Genomic DNA, 18,600 nt, shown 5'->3' with positions numbered 1-18,600 from the left:
TTGCAAGATAAGTTGGCAAGTATTAAAAAAAATACCTTCATTTGGAAGGGCTTGTAAATGTGTGGATGAAGCACTCAAAAAACAAACTTTTTTGCATTATGCACTTTTTTAATACCCATGTGTGAGTGAATACTTGAATTTGTGTGAAAAAAATGCTTCAGGTTGAATTTTGACTCTTTATGAGTTCATGCACTTTGCTATAACTTGTCAAACATTTCCTTTATGAAAGGAATGACAACAAAATTAAATTTTGGAATTTGAACAAGAAATGGTGCTCTAAAATGCATAATTGTCTTCTTTTCTTAGTTGATCTAGTACTGTTCAATTTATCTTTGTAATCTCAAAACTTGGTTCATTTGATTCCAAACTTTACACACCATATCTATGGGTGAAATGTGTGCTTTGGTCATTGAGAAATTTCTGATTTCTTCAAAAACTGCATTGTCTATTATTTTTCCTTCAATTTCCCCCTCCCCCTTCCCGCAAGGTTCATGATTACTTCTTAAAAACATGTTTATCGTATCGCTGTAATGAATTTCTCATGGATGTTCCAAGTAACCTTTCCATTGAATGGGTTATTGAACTTGAGCTGTGTTTTATTGGCCGTGCACTCTCTCTCCCGGGTGGTCGAAAAATTGGCAATGATGTAAACAGGAGGCGTTCTCGCAGTGCATCACCACCGTAAACCTGTCTGGGGCAGGGCAGGAAGTGAGCTCCACAGAGCTCTCCGGGAAGTGCCCACTTCCGTCTAATGGCCTCATCATACAAGTGTAATCAATTGGAAAACTGAACAACCGAGGCACGGCGCACACGAGGTGTAAACAGCGGCTCGCATCGGGAGAAATCGTCATATTGGCACGGCGGGTTCGTTGCCATGCCGATCAGTCTCTTTATTTCGTATATCCCTTTCCTTGTTATTGATCAAGAAGTCAAGCATTTTTTTTTTTTACTCTTCCCCTCTCCAACAAGAGATGAGATTTTGCGTGATATTGTGGTGATACAGATTTAGCATTTGGGTGGATAAAAGCACAGAGAAATCATGAAGAAAGTACATTTGTGGTTGACTTCTTGCTTGTATCATGCATAGCAAGGGGACCTTATTCTCATAATCTTGTACTAGACAGCTAAACGTAGTCACTTGACTATCCATGCAATGTGCGTCTTTGCGCATTTATCACCAACAAGAACATTACAGGGTTCAGATTATTATGAAGCAAAAGGGATACTGTAAACGTGGAAACTTTCGCAGTGTGGACATTTTCGCACATTTTCTGTAATAAAAAACTACATGTAGTGCATAAATGAAAGCACTCAAATATTGTTTTTGCTAGTTTTTTGTATAACCAACACTATTGATGTTTTGATTCCATGGAATTAAAACAAGAGAAATTCATCTTACCTGGCCAAGTGTTAAAAATTACTTGCTTGAAAATTTCCGTTTGATTTGATTTGATTTCTGAATTTCTTTTTCATACATAAATGTAATACAAAGTCAGTTGAACGAACTAATTGAGCTCAGTACTATTTGAATCTGACAATTAACATAGATAAATGATTAATTCAAATATCCAACTTTTTTTTTTCTAACATGATGCAAAATGATAATGAGCAGGCATCATTTTATGCATTGATATATAAATGCGAACATTGGATCCCGTGTATCTGCCATTCAAAAGACAAATTAAGCAACTCTGGATATAACAGAAATACAGGAGACCATCATCATAAGCAAATGCTTGACAGGATAATGGCCTCAGAAATGATTGTGTAAACAATACGACATACTAAGAATATAATATTCAAGTCACCACTCATTGAGTGGTGATAAAGAGAGAGAGCGAGGGATTTTTACAGCATTAAAGTGGATGAACTTGTAATGACAAGAAGAGAAAAATAAATCTCCACTGAAAGGAGACATATCTTAATATGTTTATTTCTTTTTTTCATCTATTAAACTGTTGATATTGTGGCAGTGAGGAGAAAAAAAGACTCAGAAATTAGGGAAAGTCTGTCAGCTGTGGAAGGCAGGAAGGGAAATAGGATGTGAAGAGGGATGCAGTGATTCTTTTCTTTTTCAAATGAGTAATAAAACCTCGAATTGGGAGCATGCTTAAGTGGCCCTCAATAAAGGGTAGTAGATGGCTATCATGCACGGATCTGAAAGCTGAGAGAGTCGCATCCTTAGGGGTAATCTATGCTTGCGAGCACTTCTGGGAGGGAATATCACTTAGTTGCGTCCTTCGGGCGAATCAATTTTCTCCCCGTGTTTTGGCACGGGCGAGCGATGTAGATGCGCGCAAAACACACGCAGCCAGGAACTGAGCATTTAACGTTAACATACGCCACTCACACTGCGGCAGCGGTGGATGGGTGGGGGGGGGGGGGAGGGGAGGGGAGGGGTCGGGAGGAGATGTAAAGCTGTGATATGGAAACTCTGTCTGAGTCGTAGAGGAATAGGCAGATTTGGTTAATGTGACGCACTGAACTCTGGCGGTTGGGGTGATTGTTGGAAAAAAAAAGTTCTCGTGAAACCAGAGCCTCTCGCCACCTCTTGCCCTTGATTTTGTTGATTACCGGCTCAACTGATTCAGTACCTCTTTTTGTTTGTCTTTGAATTCTCTAGAGTGTATTTTTTCATTTGATTTAGTCAGTCAAGTTTGGTTTTGCCTGTAATACGAGTTTTCCGCGATGCTATTGGAGCGGCTGTGTGATGTTCAGATATCAAACGCAGGAAAGATCTGACAGATCCATCGTTCCCATCACTTGTTTGTGCGTCAAGTCAAGTGTGCTGTTAAGAGTTCGCAGGGATATTCCTGTATTGATAGCCTCATTTCCCCCTTCCTATTAGTAGGATGCAAGCAGAATTGTGAAATTACAACAGATGTGGGAGGAAGACGCAACCAGCGTGCATCGGCCACGATGACGTAACAACTTTATCCATTTCGGACCATGCAGATCGGAGACCACCCACACAAATGTCATCTTTAATACTGATGCCTATCTTATCAATTGTTGAGCAATCAAGTACAGGAAATATTGTGTAGAGAGGGAAATCGGTATTTGACTATGAATTTCACACTTAGTTACATTTTCCTCTTCGTGCAAAAACAAAAAGTAGGATATTGATAGTGTATGTGTACGTCACATATTCAAACCATGATATACTCTGGGATTGTTCTTTGATTGGTAGATTGTGTCACAATGAACATGTTCCAATTTAAAAAAAAAAAATGTTAATTGACAACTCACAGTACTTAGTGAACATACATTGTAAATCCCTTTTGTACATTTGCTTAACTGTTTTTTCTCCCTCACAAAACCTTATTCTGTTGAAAGGAAATCCATGCTATTTTTTATAACTCACCTGAGCGAAAGGTTGTTTTTTTTTGGTTTTTTTTGTTTTGTTAGGTATGTAAAGATGTTGTTCAAACATTATTTACCCTTACTCATCATTTTCTGTAATTCTTAGGGTTGAATAAGCTCATAGTCAAAGTGATCACTGTATTCCCAGAGAACATATCAACCTTTATAAGATCAGTAAAAATATTTTTAGAAAACCTTTCAGTCATTGAGCTTTATAGGAGGAGTGTCTGGTCATGACACTGATTTATGTTTGGAGTGTTGGGAGAGCTGTAACCTTTGTACAGTTTCACTTTCATGGGGTGGTAAAAGAACAGGCAGAGGAGGGGCATTTCTAGGAAAGTTCAGATGTTGATGCATTCTTGGCTTCTTTTTTTTTTAATTCAGGGAAAGATGAGCAGGCGGCATCAGCTGCTACTCTTTATGCTCCTGAACAGGCATCATAGGCCTGGGGATGTTGGGGGGAGAAGCTGAGAGCTGTTGTGTATGGATGACATTAAATAGCAGACAGGGAGATTTTGATTATGCTCAGTAGCCGAGTTATGTCTCTACCGCAAGGCAGGGCTGCATTAATGAGGTATTGCTGACGTACTTTATCCCCGCTGCCTTGGTCGAAAACCAGGCCGTCGCAGACGACATTACATCCAGCCAGGCTCATTTGTATCTGGCTTGACAGATAGTAGATCTTAGTGTCTAGTCCTTTACAAGCTCAACATTTCCAAAAGGTGTTTGGCCAGTGGCCACATGCGGGAGAGAAAAGGTAGAATATTCTTGAATTAAGAGACAATTGATCGGGAGTAGGGAATAAAAATCCATTATTTTCCTGTACTTTCTTGGTTTTATTGTTTTCTTCAGATCATCTTTTTTTTTAGTTTACTGCCCTTCTCCCACACTTCTACTTAAAAAAAATGTCTAACTTACTATTATAAATACTAGCCCTAAAGAGGAAATTATTGTATCTTGTAAAGTTGTCTTCATTCAGTCCCACCTCAGCTGTGGTAAGATGCAGTGTGGACAAGAATTAGGCGGTTGTCGTGGTGACATTATGGAGTGAGTCAATGATCCCATTGGTCATTTGGTTACAGTGAGGCAATTTGTCTGTATAGTGTTTAACCTACTATACAGACGTCAAAGCCACAGTATTTTACTCTGACCTTTAGCGCATCACCTGATGAGCTACTTCCTCCGTCTTGCATCCTGGCGTCAGCCGCAGATCCAGTGTTTTTTGTTTCTGTCTTTTTTTTTTCTACAAGCAGTTCCTCCCAAATGCTCACTTAATGCAAGGTTCATCGACTGAAAATTAAATTTGACATCGCAAATCCACTGCCTCCGAATGTGCTGGCCATTGTTGCAATTGAATGGAAGTTGATATAGCGTCCGGTCCATTAAAGAGTCTTGTGGAGTTATGTGCGGGGGAGGGGAGTGGGAGGGATACGTCAGCATGAGATTAAAAAAAGAAACGCAAACAATTGTACCCGTCTCACATTGCAAAAATGATTGATGGTGAAATGTATTGAGATAGGTACGTCCTTGCCGTATGCATGAGAGGTGTGCACAACAGAGTCTGAAGTGGTAAGGTGATGAGGATTATGAAAAACGCTGCAATGAAATGTGAGAAATGCAACTGAATAGCTTTCTACCACCAGTGAGCAACATACCTTGTACTCCATTCACTGTCTACAATCAGGCTCTGCCTCTTCTACTGGGGCACTATATCATACCTGATCTGAATTTCTGTGGATGAATAAGTAAACAAAACAAGCAAACAAACAAACAAACCTTTCCTGTAAATGAGCCCTCTTTTTGGCTTCATGTGATGATTATCGCCTTAAGGTTGTTAATAATGTTACGCCAATCTCCTTCTTAAGCCTGTATGTTATGCTTGCGGTTGGGTGACCTTTTATAACACTAGGGCTTCACCATCACGCTGCTGTTTTATTAGTTGCTCTAACTGCAATGTTTGGGTGATTCAGGAAGAGAAACAAAAGCTGTAGAAGATTATGTATTGAAAAACTTGACATAGATGGCAAGTGGATGATAAAGAAAGACTTTGTCAGAGTTTGAGATGTTGCTGCAAGAAGATGAAGAAGAAACTGAAGAACAACAACAACAACAAAGAAAGCAAAGTGTGTCGAGAGCATTCATCAAATTAAGTTTCCAGTGGAACACATGATTATGCTTTCCACATTCCTCTGGAGAAATGTCAAGTGGTAGTAAGCGTGCAGCGGGGAAAAACAGGAAGCGAAGACTAGAGATGAAATGAAGGAAACACACACACACTGTCTGGTGGTTGTATGGCGTAATAGAGGTGGGACACGGGGCTGGCGTAGTGAAGTAAAAGGTATGGGCGCAAAATTCCTTCGGGGGCACAGCCGGCAACCGGCAGAGAAGTGTGAGAATCAAGAGTAAGTACATTTCCGCTCCGCTGTCCATTGTTTCCTTCCTACAACGAATGGCATCCAATCTGCCGGGGCAGAAAATTAAAGAAAAAAAAAAGTGAAAGTTTTAATAACTGACTGACAGCCATGCTCCCCCCATCCCCACCCCCCACCCACCCCCATGCCGATGCCCTCTTGATCTGATTCGTATTGTATATGTACCCCAACAGTGGTTTGACAAAAAACTACTTAAAAACAGCTGTTCATACAGGCAATTAAAACCATTTCTTGTATATTGAAATGCAAGTTCAGAAGTCATTCCCGTAAAGCTAAACTCATCGTGGCTGTCATGTTCACTGTTTATTGTGAATCTCTGTCTGTCTATCTGTCTGTCTTTCTGTCTGTCTGTCTGTGTGTATGTGTGTGTGTGTGTGTGTGTGTGTGTGTGTGTTTGTGTGTGTGTGTCTCTCTCTCTTTCTTTATCATATGTTTTGTACTGTACATAAAGCTGTAAGTTGAGGAGTTGGAAACATTTGTATTGACAAAGCTGACTATTCAGGGAATAAAAGTATCAGTACCAGTAATTATGTTTATCATACATGGTACATGTATGTTTGAATTGAAGCTCAAACCAAAGATTTCCATGTTGGAAATGTCTTTTTGTAGGTTTAGATCATATTGGCTGTCGCTTGTTGCAGGAGCAACTTTTAGTAGGTAAAGAGATGTAACAATACCAATGATGCATTGATTAAATGTCCACAATAGTTTCCTTTTCATTTTTTTTACTCCTTTTTCTAAACAGCAACTAATGATGTGTATGTAAAATATACTCAGTTGTCTTCACAATTGTGATTCAACTTTGGATTGATTTATCTCCCACATGTAAGATTTTATCTAGTTGCCCGCAGAGGATGCTGTGGTTTTATTAAAACATGTGTTTTGTTTATCAGATTGCAAAGGAAAAAAATGTATTCAGATTAAATGTCTCCCCCCCCCCCCCCCCCAGCAAGGAACTAAATTGTCAGGAATGGAATTCACCATGAAACATTCATCCTAATTTGGAAAAAAATGGTGCAATTTGATGCTACCCCCAGGACAAAAGATGTCAGATAACTCTTGAGTGCTGCTGCTATCTGATGGTAGCATAGAAATTGCTCTGTGTAAAAGAAGAAGAAAACAACACAAAAAACAAACACAGACACACCACACACAAACCAACAACGACACATACCCTGTTGTGAGATGATTTTGTACAGCTATAGCCTGTCTCAAGTGGATGGAACAACTCCAGCCTATTTTGTGATCACCCACTTGTAGACCTCTCCAGGCAATGATCCAACCATCACACACTTCATTTGCTCACTCTCAAGGGTAGTTTTTCGCTTGTGGCTTCTTCTTTTTCCTTTTGGTTGTTGGTGTTGTTTCTTGGGGGTTTCTCTCTGTTTCATTTGCAAGTACTTGTCAGTGACTGCCTGTGTTTTGTGTAAAGTGTACGATCAGCTGTCAGTCTTTGACAGGAGTTTTAGTATTCTGAAGCAATCTGCAGGTACTTCTAGGGAGTAGCAATATGTGAGGGCGGGTGCACTTCCTCATTGATGCTTCATCAGAATAGGTCCCAGAAGAATGTCCATTATTCGTCAGTTGATTTACAGAAAGCAACTCCTTCAGGGACAAGACTGCATTAGATCCTTGAGCACACATCATATACGACCTTCTCGTCTTTTTTTTTTAGATACTTTGTGTGTTCTTTGTTAAATAAAGCACAAGGGACTATAAAATAAGTAATAGGGAAAGGATGTGGCATTAGGCATGTACATCAGAAGACAGATAATTGAAAGCTTTCATAACACTGTGGTATCACATCTTGCGATATCTGACAAGGTGAGGCTGCCGAACAAATAAATGAAAGGACAGTCTGAGTGTGGAAGGGATACAGACGGTGATGAGGTGATGTCGTTGCCATGGATACCATCCAGTGATCAAACTATTTATAGTTTGATGATAAACCACTGCCAAGTAGTTGACAGTCTGGCATTTTGAATAAGAAATGCATTGCCAATTTAAAATTCTATTTTTTTTTGGGGGGGGGAGGGGGGATCATGATTAGTAATTATAAAAGTGAATCCTGCATGTTAGAGGAGGATAGTGATTCATATAAGTACTGGAAATACAAAATTCAACAGACATTTTCATCTAACTTTTACAATCTGTAACATTAACCCCGTTGAGGACGAGTCCCATGTGTATACTCGGGCAAGTGTCTGTGGGAAATGGCGTGTTGTAGCAAAATCAGCCTGTCCTCAACGGGTTACCATAGTGCCCAAAGTGACTCCTAGAATGAGTATCATGACTTCACTACTCTAAACAGAATAGAGTCATTTTTTGTTTTTGCCTCCTCTCAATTGATATGATGTCTAGGTAATTAATAATGAGTTTCAGTCTGAAGTCCCCCGTCACAGTTATGACTGTTCCATGGACAAGGTTGATCGTCCAGGTCTGGCATCGCTGCCACCGACCAGTAGACAGCTTCCCTTTAAAATGCCGATTCTTCCTGCTCACTTCAAAAGGTTAATTTATGCCTCATTTCTCCGCGCCGACAACAAAACTCTGCGGCGAGCATCCGCCTGCGCAAAACAGTGATGCGGTGCAGTGGCAATGAAGTGTCTCGTCAACGGCCTGCGTGAGGGATTGTCTTCAACACGGTTCCATGTCTCCATCTCCCCCAACCCACCCCCACCCCCACCCACCCTCCCCTTGTCTTCATGACTTCTCCTCTTTTTCATTTTCTATCTTTTTCTTCTTCTTCTTCTTGTTCTTGTTCTTCTTGTTCTTGGTATTCTTCCTTTTTTGTCTCCTGTGAATGTACTAGGCGACTGTTTGCTACGATAAGCGTTGAATTGCAAAACCAACACTGGATGCCTGCCAGTTGCATTATTCGTTGTTTGCCCAGAACGTCATTTGAGCTCATGCTGCTCCGTCACCATTTTTTTACTTGTTTTATTTCTTCTATTTTATTCTGTCTGTCTGTCTTTCTTTCTTTCTTTTCTTCTTCTTCTTAAACCTCCTTCCTCCTGCATAGAGAGGGTTGTATTCAAGCACCGATGGGTTTGATGTTGAAATATGAAATAATCATGACATCCAGCATGCTATGATGTTCACCATGGAACAATGACACAACGCCATGAAATGAGGGAAAGATATTGGGGGGGGGGGGGGGGTGTTAGTGAGAATCACAGATGCAAATCGATGTTAAAACATTGAGGTTTTCTGAGCGATTTTCTAAGGAAGATGTTTGTTTGTATGTTTGTATAGAGATCTTTAACAGTTTATTTGTTTCTATATTTTCTGTGCAGAATGATTTCTTTTTCTATTTGCCCACTTTGCTGATGTTCCTGCAAATTACAAAAATGTCCTTGTAAATTACAATAATGCCCTTGCAAATGCCAATAATGTCAATCGGTGTAACATGAAAGCAGATATCCTTCCCAATTGAGAGCTAAATCTATGAGTGCATTCATTTTGTGGTCCATGGCAGGTTTGAAACAAGATAAAAGTTGTATTCAATAGTGGCTTGCCAGATATGGGTCTTACAGGTTACCCAGATTGAAACAGTAAGACATACCATTATGTTTTAAGGGTTTTATGAGCACTTTGGATTAACTAAAAATAATAATGAGTTGAGATCATGACATCTTGAGAGCTATTCAACCTCGGTTGTAATAATGGATCAAATCCATTTTACATTGTGCATTCATCAAATCAATCCTTAGATCTCAAGAAGAGATTACTCTGCCCCCCCCCCCCCCCAAAAAAAGCATTTTGAATAAAAATTTCACACTTTTCTACCAGTGGTCAGCCAGTGATGAAACATAGGCAGAAACTTTGAGTGCATGTGAGATGGCCTCGCCATTTTGTTGTTGTTGTTGTTGTTGTTTTGTTTTTTCATTTCATCTTCAGATACCTCAGAATACAAATTCATCTATATGAGTATCATACGAATGATGAATTTAGAATACTCAATTTGATGAGATATAATGTGCAAAATGAAGAAATGACAAAAATAAGTGGCTAGTGAAGCAGGAGCAGTATTTATGCATGGAAATGTGTTTGTGTGAGGCCAGCGAGACGGCGTCATGTTTTGTTTGACAAAGATGATGATTATTCTGAAATCTTCAAATAACCGCCATCTCCACTCAGGAACTGTATCCTCGCATGGAAAACAAATGTGGCATTTCACTCCTACTCAAGTTGTGCATCACTCCACGTCCTCTTCCACAAAGCACCAGCTAAAAAAAAAAAAAACACACCGCATATTTATCAAGTCGATATTAATGGCGTGATAAATGTCAGATCCGTCTCAAATGTTTGCTTGTTCTGTGCCTCCATTTCCCATCCAGACATCTACTTTGATGTCAAGCCGAGCGTCTACGGGGAGGTGGCCCGATGCAGCTGCAAGAAGCCGGACAACAGCCTGAAGGGATGCGGAGAGGACTGCCTCAACCGGTAAGGGAGGGGAACCGGGCGTGGTGGGATAGGGAGGGGTGGGGGCAGGGGTGTGGCAACAGGGTTCCATTTCATAAAACGTTGCTCTGGTAGCATCTCTTGCTGGGATTGCAGGTGTCATGGTAACGACAAGAATTCTGCTTCCTGATTGGTTGTTGCTGCGAGAATTTGCCATTCTAGCAAGAATTGATGTCGTAACAAACATCTCTTATGAAATGAGATGGGGGGGGGGTTAGAAGTTTGGATGTTTCAATCCCATGTCTTCACATGATTTGACATTTCCCAATGCCTTTTTTCTCCTTGTGTGCCCTGTTTCAAAGTAATAGTGTCAGTCACTAGTCAAAATATTGATACATAGTTAGAGAGCAAAATATGATTTATTGGTATTGATTAGTTATTATGAGGAGTCTGGACTTTCAGACCATCTTCACAGCTTTTCGAGAGAGTGGAAACAGGCGGGATGCTAAGTATGCTCTTGACAAGGCTATCAATTCTGGTGGAATACCTTTAGATTTGATCCATACATACAGTGGTAATTGATCTGCATACAAAGACAGCAACCATATGGTAGGTCCTGGCTATAATTTGAACGGTAAATGCTTTCATAAAATGCCAGGTCGAGGCAGTGTTTGAGGCAGAGTAATAAATGATGGTCGTTTGGAGTTGATATTACATGGTGGGGACACTTGAACATGCATTGGGGAAATATAGCATGGTGTGTGGAAGCTCATTGGTGAACTTCATGGTATCCGATTTCTCTGACCCCTTGCCTTTCAATCATGATAGTTATAGCATTCGAACAGGCATACATATGCTCATGTGGTTTGAGATAATATATATAAGTTGACTTGCATAGAGGTTATTTGATCAAAGCCACTATACAAGCATAGTACTAATGAGGGTTCGGCCTTCTGAAGATATTCTTTCTGTTATTTATGATGGAGGTAGGAATGAAGGGAATTTAAAGTGTATGCACTATTTCATGTATGATTAGATTGATATGTAAAGAACAAACATGACAGTTATAGGTGTGTGTGTATCTTGCCTGGTATTTGCCTTCTTATGTGTGTGTGTTAAGAAGAGAGAGCGATATATATGTACAGATAAAGAGATTAAGTAATATATAGATAGGTAGATAAATGCATCTGTTGACAGGCAGGTGGATAGTTATAGATAGATACAGATAGATAGATATGGAGATAGATCAAGAGAAGGTGGCGTTAGACAGACAGATAGGCAGTTGCATATAGGCAGACAAGGAAGTAGCTATAGATAGAAACAGATGGAGAGGGAGAGAAAGAAAGAGAGATAGTGAGAGATGGTAATGAGAGACAGACAGATACCGGTATGTTCAGTAGATGCATAGACAGACATGGAGGTAGCTATATATAGATACATATAGATTGAGAGGGAGAGAAGAAAGAGAGATAGTGAGAGATGGTAATGAGAGACAGACAGATACCGGTATGTTCAGTAGATGCATAGACAGACAAGGAGGTAGCTATATATAGAAACATATAGATAGAGGGAGAGGGAGAGAAGAAAGAGATATAGTGAGAGATACACAGATAGGTAGGTGCATAGGCAGACAGGGAGATTGCTATAGATAGATATAAATAGGTAGAGAGAGATAGAGATAAAGAGATTGAGAGAAAGTATAATGGGAGACAGATATATAGGAAGATGAATAGACAGACAAGCAGATAGCTATAGATAGATACAGATAGACGGCTAGGGAGATCAAGGAGAGAGGATAAGGGTACTGTGGAGCAATGTGCCCCTTGAGATGAAGACGTGCTTGAAGAAGTATGATCGCACAGCAGCAGTGTACGTGGAACGGGAAGAGGGAGGGCGGATTTCATGAAGCAGAACGGAGGATGAGAGATGGGATATATATCTCTCACTCCAGGTGGCTACCAGTCGCTAAACACAACACACTACACAAGTGATGCTGATTAATCCAGATGACATTATGCTCTTCCCCCGCAACCAACCCACCGGAATAATTTATGATCAACAATTGTTATCGAAAGATAAGTCTCCCTCCTCCGCTGTCACTGGCAGAAATTGTTTCCCTCTCTTTCTTCCCCGTCTGTTTTTGTCTCCCCTTTCTCTCGTTCTGTCTCCCTGTCATCTCTTTTAATTTCTCCCTCGTCCTTGTCTACCGCCCTCTCTCACTTTCTCCCCTCGCCATTCCCCATCATCATCGATGGACCACGATATTCACTAATCATGTGATTAGGATCTGGGAGTGAGTCGTCTGTGTGGAGAGTGATTAATTATCTCAACCAGGGGAGGGGGGTGGGGGGAGCTCCAGTTGGGGGCTAATTATTGCCGTAGAGTACGGAGAAATCGTGACGCACTGACCAGCTGACCTAATTGTAAATGAAACGTCCGTCCCACTGTGTTATTCTCAACACCGCCAATCCCCCCCCCCAACACACGCACACACAAAACCTTTCCCATGGAAGACAGGGACAATTCATTAATTGGTCAGTGAGTAATGGGTCCAGTGCGAGCAGCGATGATTGCCTTAGCAGTAACTGGTACCTAGACGGCGCAGGAGGAGGGGATTCATGGCTTACACAAAGGTAGATTAGATTAAATTATATGTGAGTATTTTGTGACTCATGGCCTGTTTGTGAGGTATCCAGAGAATTGGGGGCATTTACTCTATTTAGAAATGCGTCATTTGACATTTGATGTTCTGTGGTCACTGGAGAGCAAAAAAAAAAAAAAGAAAGGAAGAACATGAGTTCATGATAATAGTCTTGTCCACTAATGCCTGTATTTACCCTTAATAAAGCAGCCTGCCTTGATTATTGTAAGCTGGATGTCTCGTAGGTAATGTCCTTCTCTGTGATTAAGCCAGTTTGTGATCCTTGATTTAATTTTCTTTTCTTTTTTCCACCCCTGGTGGACGTGAGCCTGGAGATTAATTTCCCTGGATCATTTCTTCTCGTCCTTTTTTTTTTCTCCTTTAAAAAAAAAATTGAATCACAATGAGGAGTGCAAATGTATGTATCTCTTTTCATGAGTCCAATCCCATACAATTTGCTGCAAATGAACTACAAAACAGAGTACACGTGTTGTTGTTGTTTTTTGCGAAACATGTCATCAGACCTTTGAATGAAAAGTACAGGCACACACCAGAATTAGATGTAATGATGGGTGCGTTTCGGATTCTTTGGCTTTTTCTCCTCAAACCTCAAAACTTCCATGTCTCGCATCGAGGGAAAAAAAAAGAAAAATCTGAAGCAAAAAAACAAGCCGAGCCTCTCAGATGTTGTGAGTCAGGAATGATTCAACATGAGTGTGTCTCCTTTTTGTGAAGTCCGACTTGTAAAGACGGAGATGGGAGATGCGCGGGCCTAAATTTAGAAACGACCTCACCGAGGATGGCCGGTTAGACGGGAGCTGGGCGAAGATTTCTCCGCGCGTGGAGTGACGCCATCGGAGGGGAGAAGGCCAATCATGACTTTATACACACCAGCTGTGTGAGATGTCTAGCAAGTCTCACATACATACCAAGTTTTGCTGTTGTCTCCAATTTCTGATACAGTTTCTCTTGTATGATGAGAGATTCCTTTCTTAAAGTCAGACACGATGACCTCATTACGAGACTGCTGACATGTGTTTACACATTGCGGTATTTAAAATTTTTTTCTTCCAAAATTCAAAGTTAAACCTTATCGTAGGGATAAAAATATCTGGGGGCACACAAAGTACATCTATCAGTACAGACAAATGTTGAAAGGCGAATGAAAAAAATGCATATTTCAGCTCAGCTTAGCAAGTGATGTGACTGTATGATGTGTGAAACGTGTGCCGAGAACATTGTGTCTGTGACATAATAGATAATAACGTGTGATGTGATGATCATACATTTGTATTTTTGCAATGTCATTAATCAGGTTTAAAATTGGCAATATTAACTATAGGTCCAATCCAAAGATTTTTTATTTTTATTTGTTTAATTGGTATACAGTGTGTTGTGAGTTAATATTAGCTCAGGCATTTTAAAATGAGATATCCTACTTTCAAGAGTATTGGTCATAGCATATGTGACCCGCTACAACAAAAGGATCCTAAAGTCGCTGACGACTAAGCCGAGAAAATCGAGTTTGAAGTCACATCATCAAAATTGGTCAAAACAAGCCGATTTCTACTTTTGGCATAATTTTGTAGTCTAATGTTTTGTCTATCATCTGCCGAAATTTTGAAGCTAAATGATCAAAGGAAAGGCAAGAAATCAGCATTTTTCTGGGACATGATTTTCCGACCTTCCAACGTAACAGAATCCTGTCGGAAGGTTTGGATTTAGCACCGCAGCTAGACTCCGCCCCTAGCAACAAGAGAGTGATCTTATTGGTCAGTGCTTGGTATCCTGATTACTGATTGGTCGTGCGTAGACCGCTGGCGCTAAGCTTGAATGAACATCATGGAGGTCGCTAGAAGCATACCTTCTATTGTCACGCAGTGAAAACTGTCTCGCCTCCCCTTGATCATGATAGCGTCGGAACGAAAACTTTGAAGGCGTTTTTCTCAAAACTCTGATTTCCACAACCACTTGACATGTGCTAATAAAATCATCGATATCTCCTCAACCGAGTACTCTTATGAGTTGTTTTATATATGAACTTAAAGTAGAAGAGTAAGGGAATAATGTCATGCCATTTTCAGAAAATTTTCCTCCCCCGACTTTCGGATCATTTTGTTGTAGCGGGTCACATATATACATGTGTATGTCTATGTATGGGTATGAGCATTGTTAAGAAACATGATATGGCATTATTCATGAGTTTTTATTCGATAGTTTGATACACCAGGCTCCATAAATATTTTCATGTGGTTGCCGTGGAGACAAATATCGTAACCTTCATGTGTCATTTGATGTCAAGCAGATACTTGCCTTCTATATTTAGTATGCTTTTATAGTCTTTTGTCTGGCAAAGCAAATGCTCAGTGGTGGGGTAAGTATGGAAACATTTTAAATGACTCCTTCGTTTCTGCCTCAATAGAGAAGGGGGGAAACTATGCAAAAATACCATATTTCTAAAGGCAAATTTATTCATTGTCATGGTGTAGGTTGGTAGATTTTGATATGATGAGGAAATATTTTGAGAGGAAAAGGGAAAGCAGTCAATTGGGTATGGACATTTCAGTGATTGGTGTGATGTCGGCCTCTGTGAGAAACTGTGCACTTTACTAATCTTTGTGCGTATGATACTTTGTCATTCACCTGCAGGTTGATCCAGCATGAATGCAATGTGAACTCATGTCCCTGTGGAGACCAGTGCTCCAACCAAGTCATCCAGAGACACCAATGGAGTCCAGGACTTCAGAGGTTCTTGGTAAGATGTCATTTCTGTTCACACCTATCAACCCTCCTGTACCTCATCCACACACCCCTCGGCTACTTACATCCTCACATACATTCATCCATCTATTCTATCTGCATGTACCTTCTATCCATACACTGATTTTGTCCATTCATCCCTCCGTCCGTCCATCCATCCATCCATCCTACCATCATGTGTGTAAACTCTCATGCATCCATCTTCTTCTTTTTTTTTGTTCATTGAAGACCTCCTTCCACCCTGCCACTCATCTGTTCTGCCCATCCATGTTTCCATCAATTTGCCCATTCAGTCATTCTCTCCATCTGTCTACTCCATTCTATCCAAATGTCATTCCACACATCTACATTTTCTATCCATCTTCTAAACTAGCCATATTATCCGTCCAACATTATGTACATTGTATGTATCTGTCCATCCATCCATTCATTCATCGGTGCAGTTGAAGAGCGAGTTAAGCAATGACTACAGAACATATTATGACAAGTTTGACAAGATAATCATTATCATCCTTGCTTTAATGTATACCATCCACTGGCTAATGAGCGAGCATGTAGTACATTGTCCCGTGCAATGAAGGAACACCAATACATTCTATGTATCTCTGACTTCTTCATCTTGCTAACAGACGGAAAACCGAGGATGGGGGTTGAGGGCGACCCAGGACATCAAGTCTGGCTTCTTCATCATCGAGTACCTGGGCGAGGTCATCAGCGTCAAGGAGTTGTGGAAGCGAGCCCTGGATGACTACCAGTACCAGAAGCACCACTACTGCCTCAACCTGGACGGAGGCATGGTCATAGATGGCTATCGCTATGGCAACGAGGCCCGATTCGTCAACCACAGCTGCAATCCCAACTGCGAGATGCAAAAGTGGTGAGTCGTGCATAGCAAGCTTATGCTGTGACGCATACAGGAACACACGAAATGACATTGTGCTGAAAGAATGTTGTCCATATAGAATTAGGTGTTTATCTATGAATTAGCTTGATAACAATGACTTAAATTTTTGTTCTCTTACATTCTTTACTAAAGTTGTTTGCTTTCCAATGGACTTGGCTCAGATTTCATGTGATGGTTATCATATGACTTTCATATTGCCAATATAGATGTAATGAAATGGGAAGTACCACAGTGGCTCTCTAAAGTCTTGAGGTAACATCAAAATATGAACAGGATAGAAGTCAGGAATGGAAAGGAAAAGAGGCAGCTACTGAAGAAAGAACAAACGTGATCCAGTCAACTTGCAATAAAATTTGCTTACAGAAACAATCCATAGTTTCCTTGATGATACATGGCTTTTCTCAAATCTCCAAACATCATCTGCAACCAAAAGATGCTTGATACAACTTTGGCTTACCCTATGTTTTCTCACGATCAATGTTTCCTGGCAGGACTGTGAACGGCATGTACAGGATCGGCATGTTTGCCCTACGAGACATCGAGCCCGGAGAGGAGCTGACGTACGACTACAATTTCCATTCCTTCAACATGGAGACACAGGTGAGCATCCTGAAGTCATTAGCACAGCCTGTTTGCCTCTTGTTCTCAGAGCTTTGTCCTGGAGACATGATTTAGTCCTTTCCAAGCCCCATGCACCGAGCAATAACTTTGCCAAGCATCTGAGTCAGCACTTTCTATATGTATGTTGAATTCCTCTTCCAAAGCTAAGACATACGTGTCAGTGTGAGACAAACCTGCACAGGGGCAACAATGTCATGGTATTCATGCAAAGATGATGCTGATTCTGAAGTGGTGTGCAATATTACATAAATCCAACTCACTGACAGTGTTTTTGGCCATGTCTTTGACAGTTTTCGAATGAAGCAAAAATTGACGGATGTGCCCATTATTAGATGAACCATAGCATGGGTCGAGAATTCCCCTGACTATTCTTGAACGATGATTTCCTTTTTGGCCTTACAGCAAGAATGCAATTGCGGTCATCGGACGTGCCGTGGCTACATCGGAGGCAAGGCCCAGAAGCCGACGACGAGCGTGAAGAAGACGAAGGTGGCTGTGAAGAGGTCGTCGTCGAGCAAGACCAGTCGACAGAGCAAGGTCATGAAAAAGAGCCATGTAAGTGTCATAGGAGGAGATTGAGTGAAATTAGAGATGCTGCAAAATGTCAGTTTGGTTGACGCAGCAAGATAAGTGTGAGAATCTACATCAGGGTGATCAAGACACTTAATGTCGCTGAACTAATCAACTTTAACTGCGGTGGTGAATTTGATCATTGGAAAGTGTTTCTACTTTAAATATGCACAACAAGGACCTTGTTTTAAATGCTAATAGAAGGGGGAGGGGGGAGGAGGCACTCTGTGTGCTGTCAAAAGGGATGTCTATCTGAGAGCTGCAATGTTCATACACATCGATGTGAACCCTCTCCTCTTTTCACAAAAAGTTCACCACAAACCTCATAGCAAAGTCATTAATATGCATGCCAGAAACAGGTTGGAGATATCTATCCCTTTAGGATCATTCTAAGATCCTGCATGATAAATGGCAATCAGTAATAATGTGATTGGTTGTTGCAGCAGCAGTTGCATCATCTTGATTTATTATGCCAAAGAAGAACGCATCAGTTAAGTGATTTTTGTATTTGTTTTGTTCTTGTTTTGATAAGTAAGCTGTAACAATTTGACGTCCTGTCTTTCGTAGTGTGTAGGTGGATATCAAGAAGTATGGAGTAGCGCTTTTAGTAGCTGTATGTTTGCAATGATCTCATTTACCGTTGTTACCCCACCCCCATGACAGGAGGGCAGCAAGGACGAGGATGGGACGGAGGGCGCCCCCACCCGCACCAAGGAGCTGATGATCCCCAAACCCATGAGCGTGAGGGAGATGAACTTTGTGGCCGACCACCAGGTGTTCCTGCTGAGGAACATTGAGAGGGTGAAGCAGATCCGGGAGCTCATCCTGAAGAAGCGCGCCTCGGAGAACAACCGGCGAGTCAACGGGAGCCAGCGACACTACGCCAAGGACAGGACTGGAAAAGG

The 18,600-nt window shown here is 41.0% G+C and overlaps 1 protein-coding gene across 7 annotated transcripts in view; it reads left to right on the top strand.

Annotated features, from left to right (window-relative positions):
• The window catches only part of LOC139722157 (uncharacterized), a 175,444-nt gene that overhangs the window by 142,674 nt on the left and 14,170 nt on the right, over positions 1-18,600 (top strand). For all 7 annotated transcript variants that reach the window (XM_071633468.1, XM_071633467.1, XM_071633466.1 and 4 more), the window contains 6 exons: positions 10,136-10,241; positions 15,490-15,595; positions 16,230-16,477; positions 16,996-17,104; positions 17,528-17,680; positions 18,359-18,599. In XM_071633468.1, the coding sequence (XP_071489569.1) occupies positions 10,136-10,241; positions 15,490-15,595; positions 16,230-16,477; positions 16,996-17,104; positions 17,528-17,680; positions 18,359-18,599 (963 nt within the window). The remainder of the gene's footprint in view (positions 1-10,135; positions 10,242-15,489; positions 15,596-16,229; positions 16,478-16,995; positions 17,105-17,527; positions 17,681-18,358; position 18,600) is intronic.

This window comes from Diadema antillarum, unplaced genomic scaffold (genome assembly GCF_040938485.1).
Source record: "Diadema antillarum isolate AM-2024a unplaced genomic scaffold, OU_Dant_1.0 scf00000159, whole genome shotgun sequence".
Classification (NCBI taxonomy): domain Eukaryota; kingdom Metazoa; phylum Echinodermata; class Echinoidea; order Diadematoida; family Diadematidae; genus Diadema; species Diadema antillarum.
The sequence above is the reverse complement of the archived record's forward strand: the minus strand, read 5'-3'. Positions and strand labels throughout refer to the sequence as shown.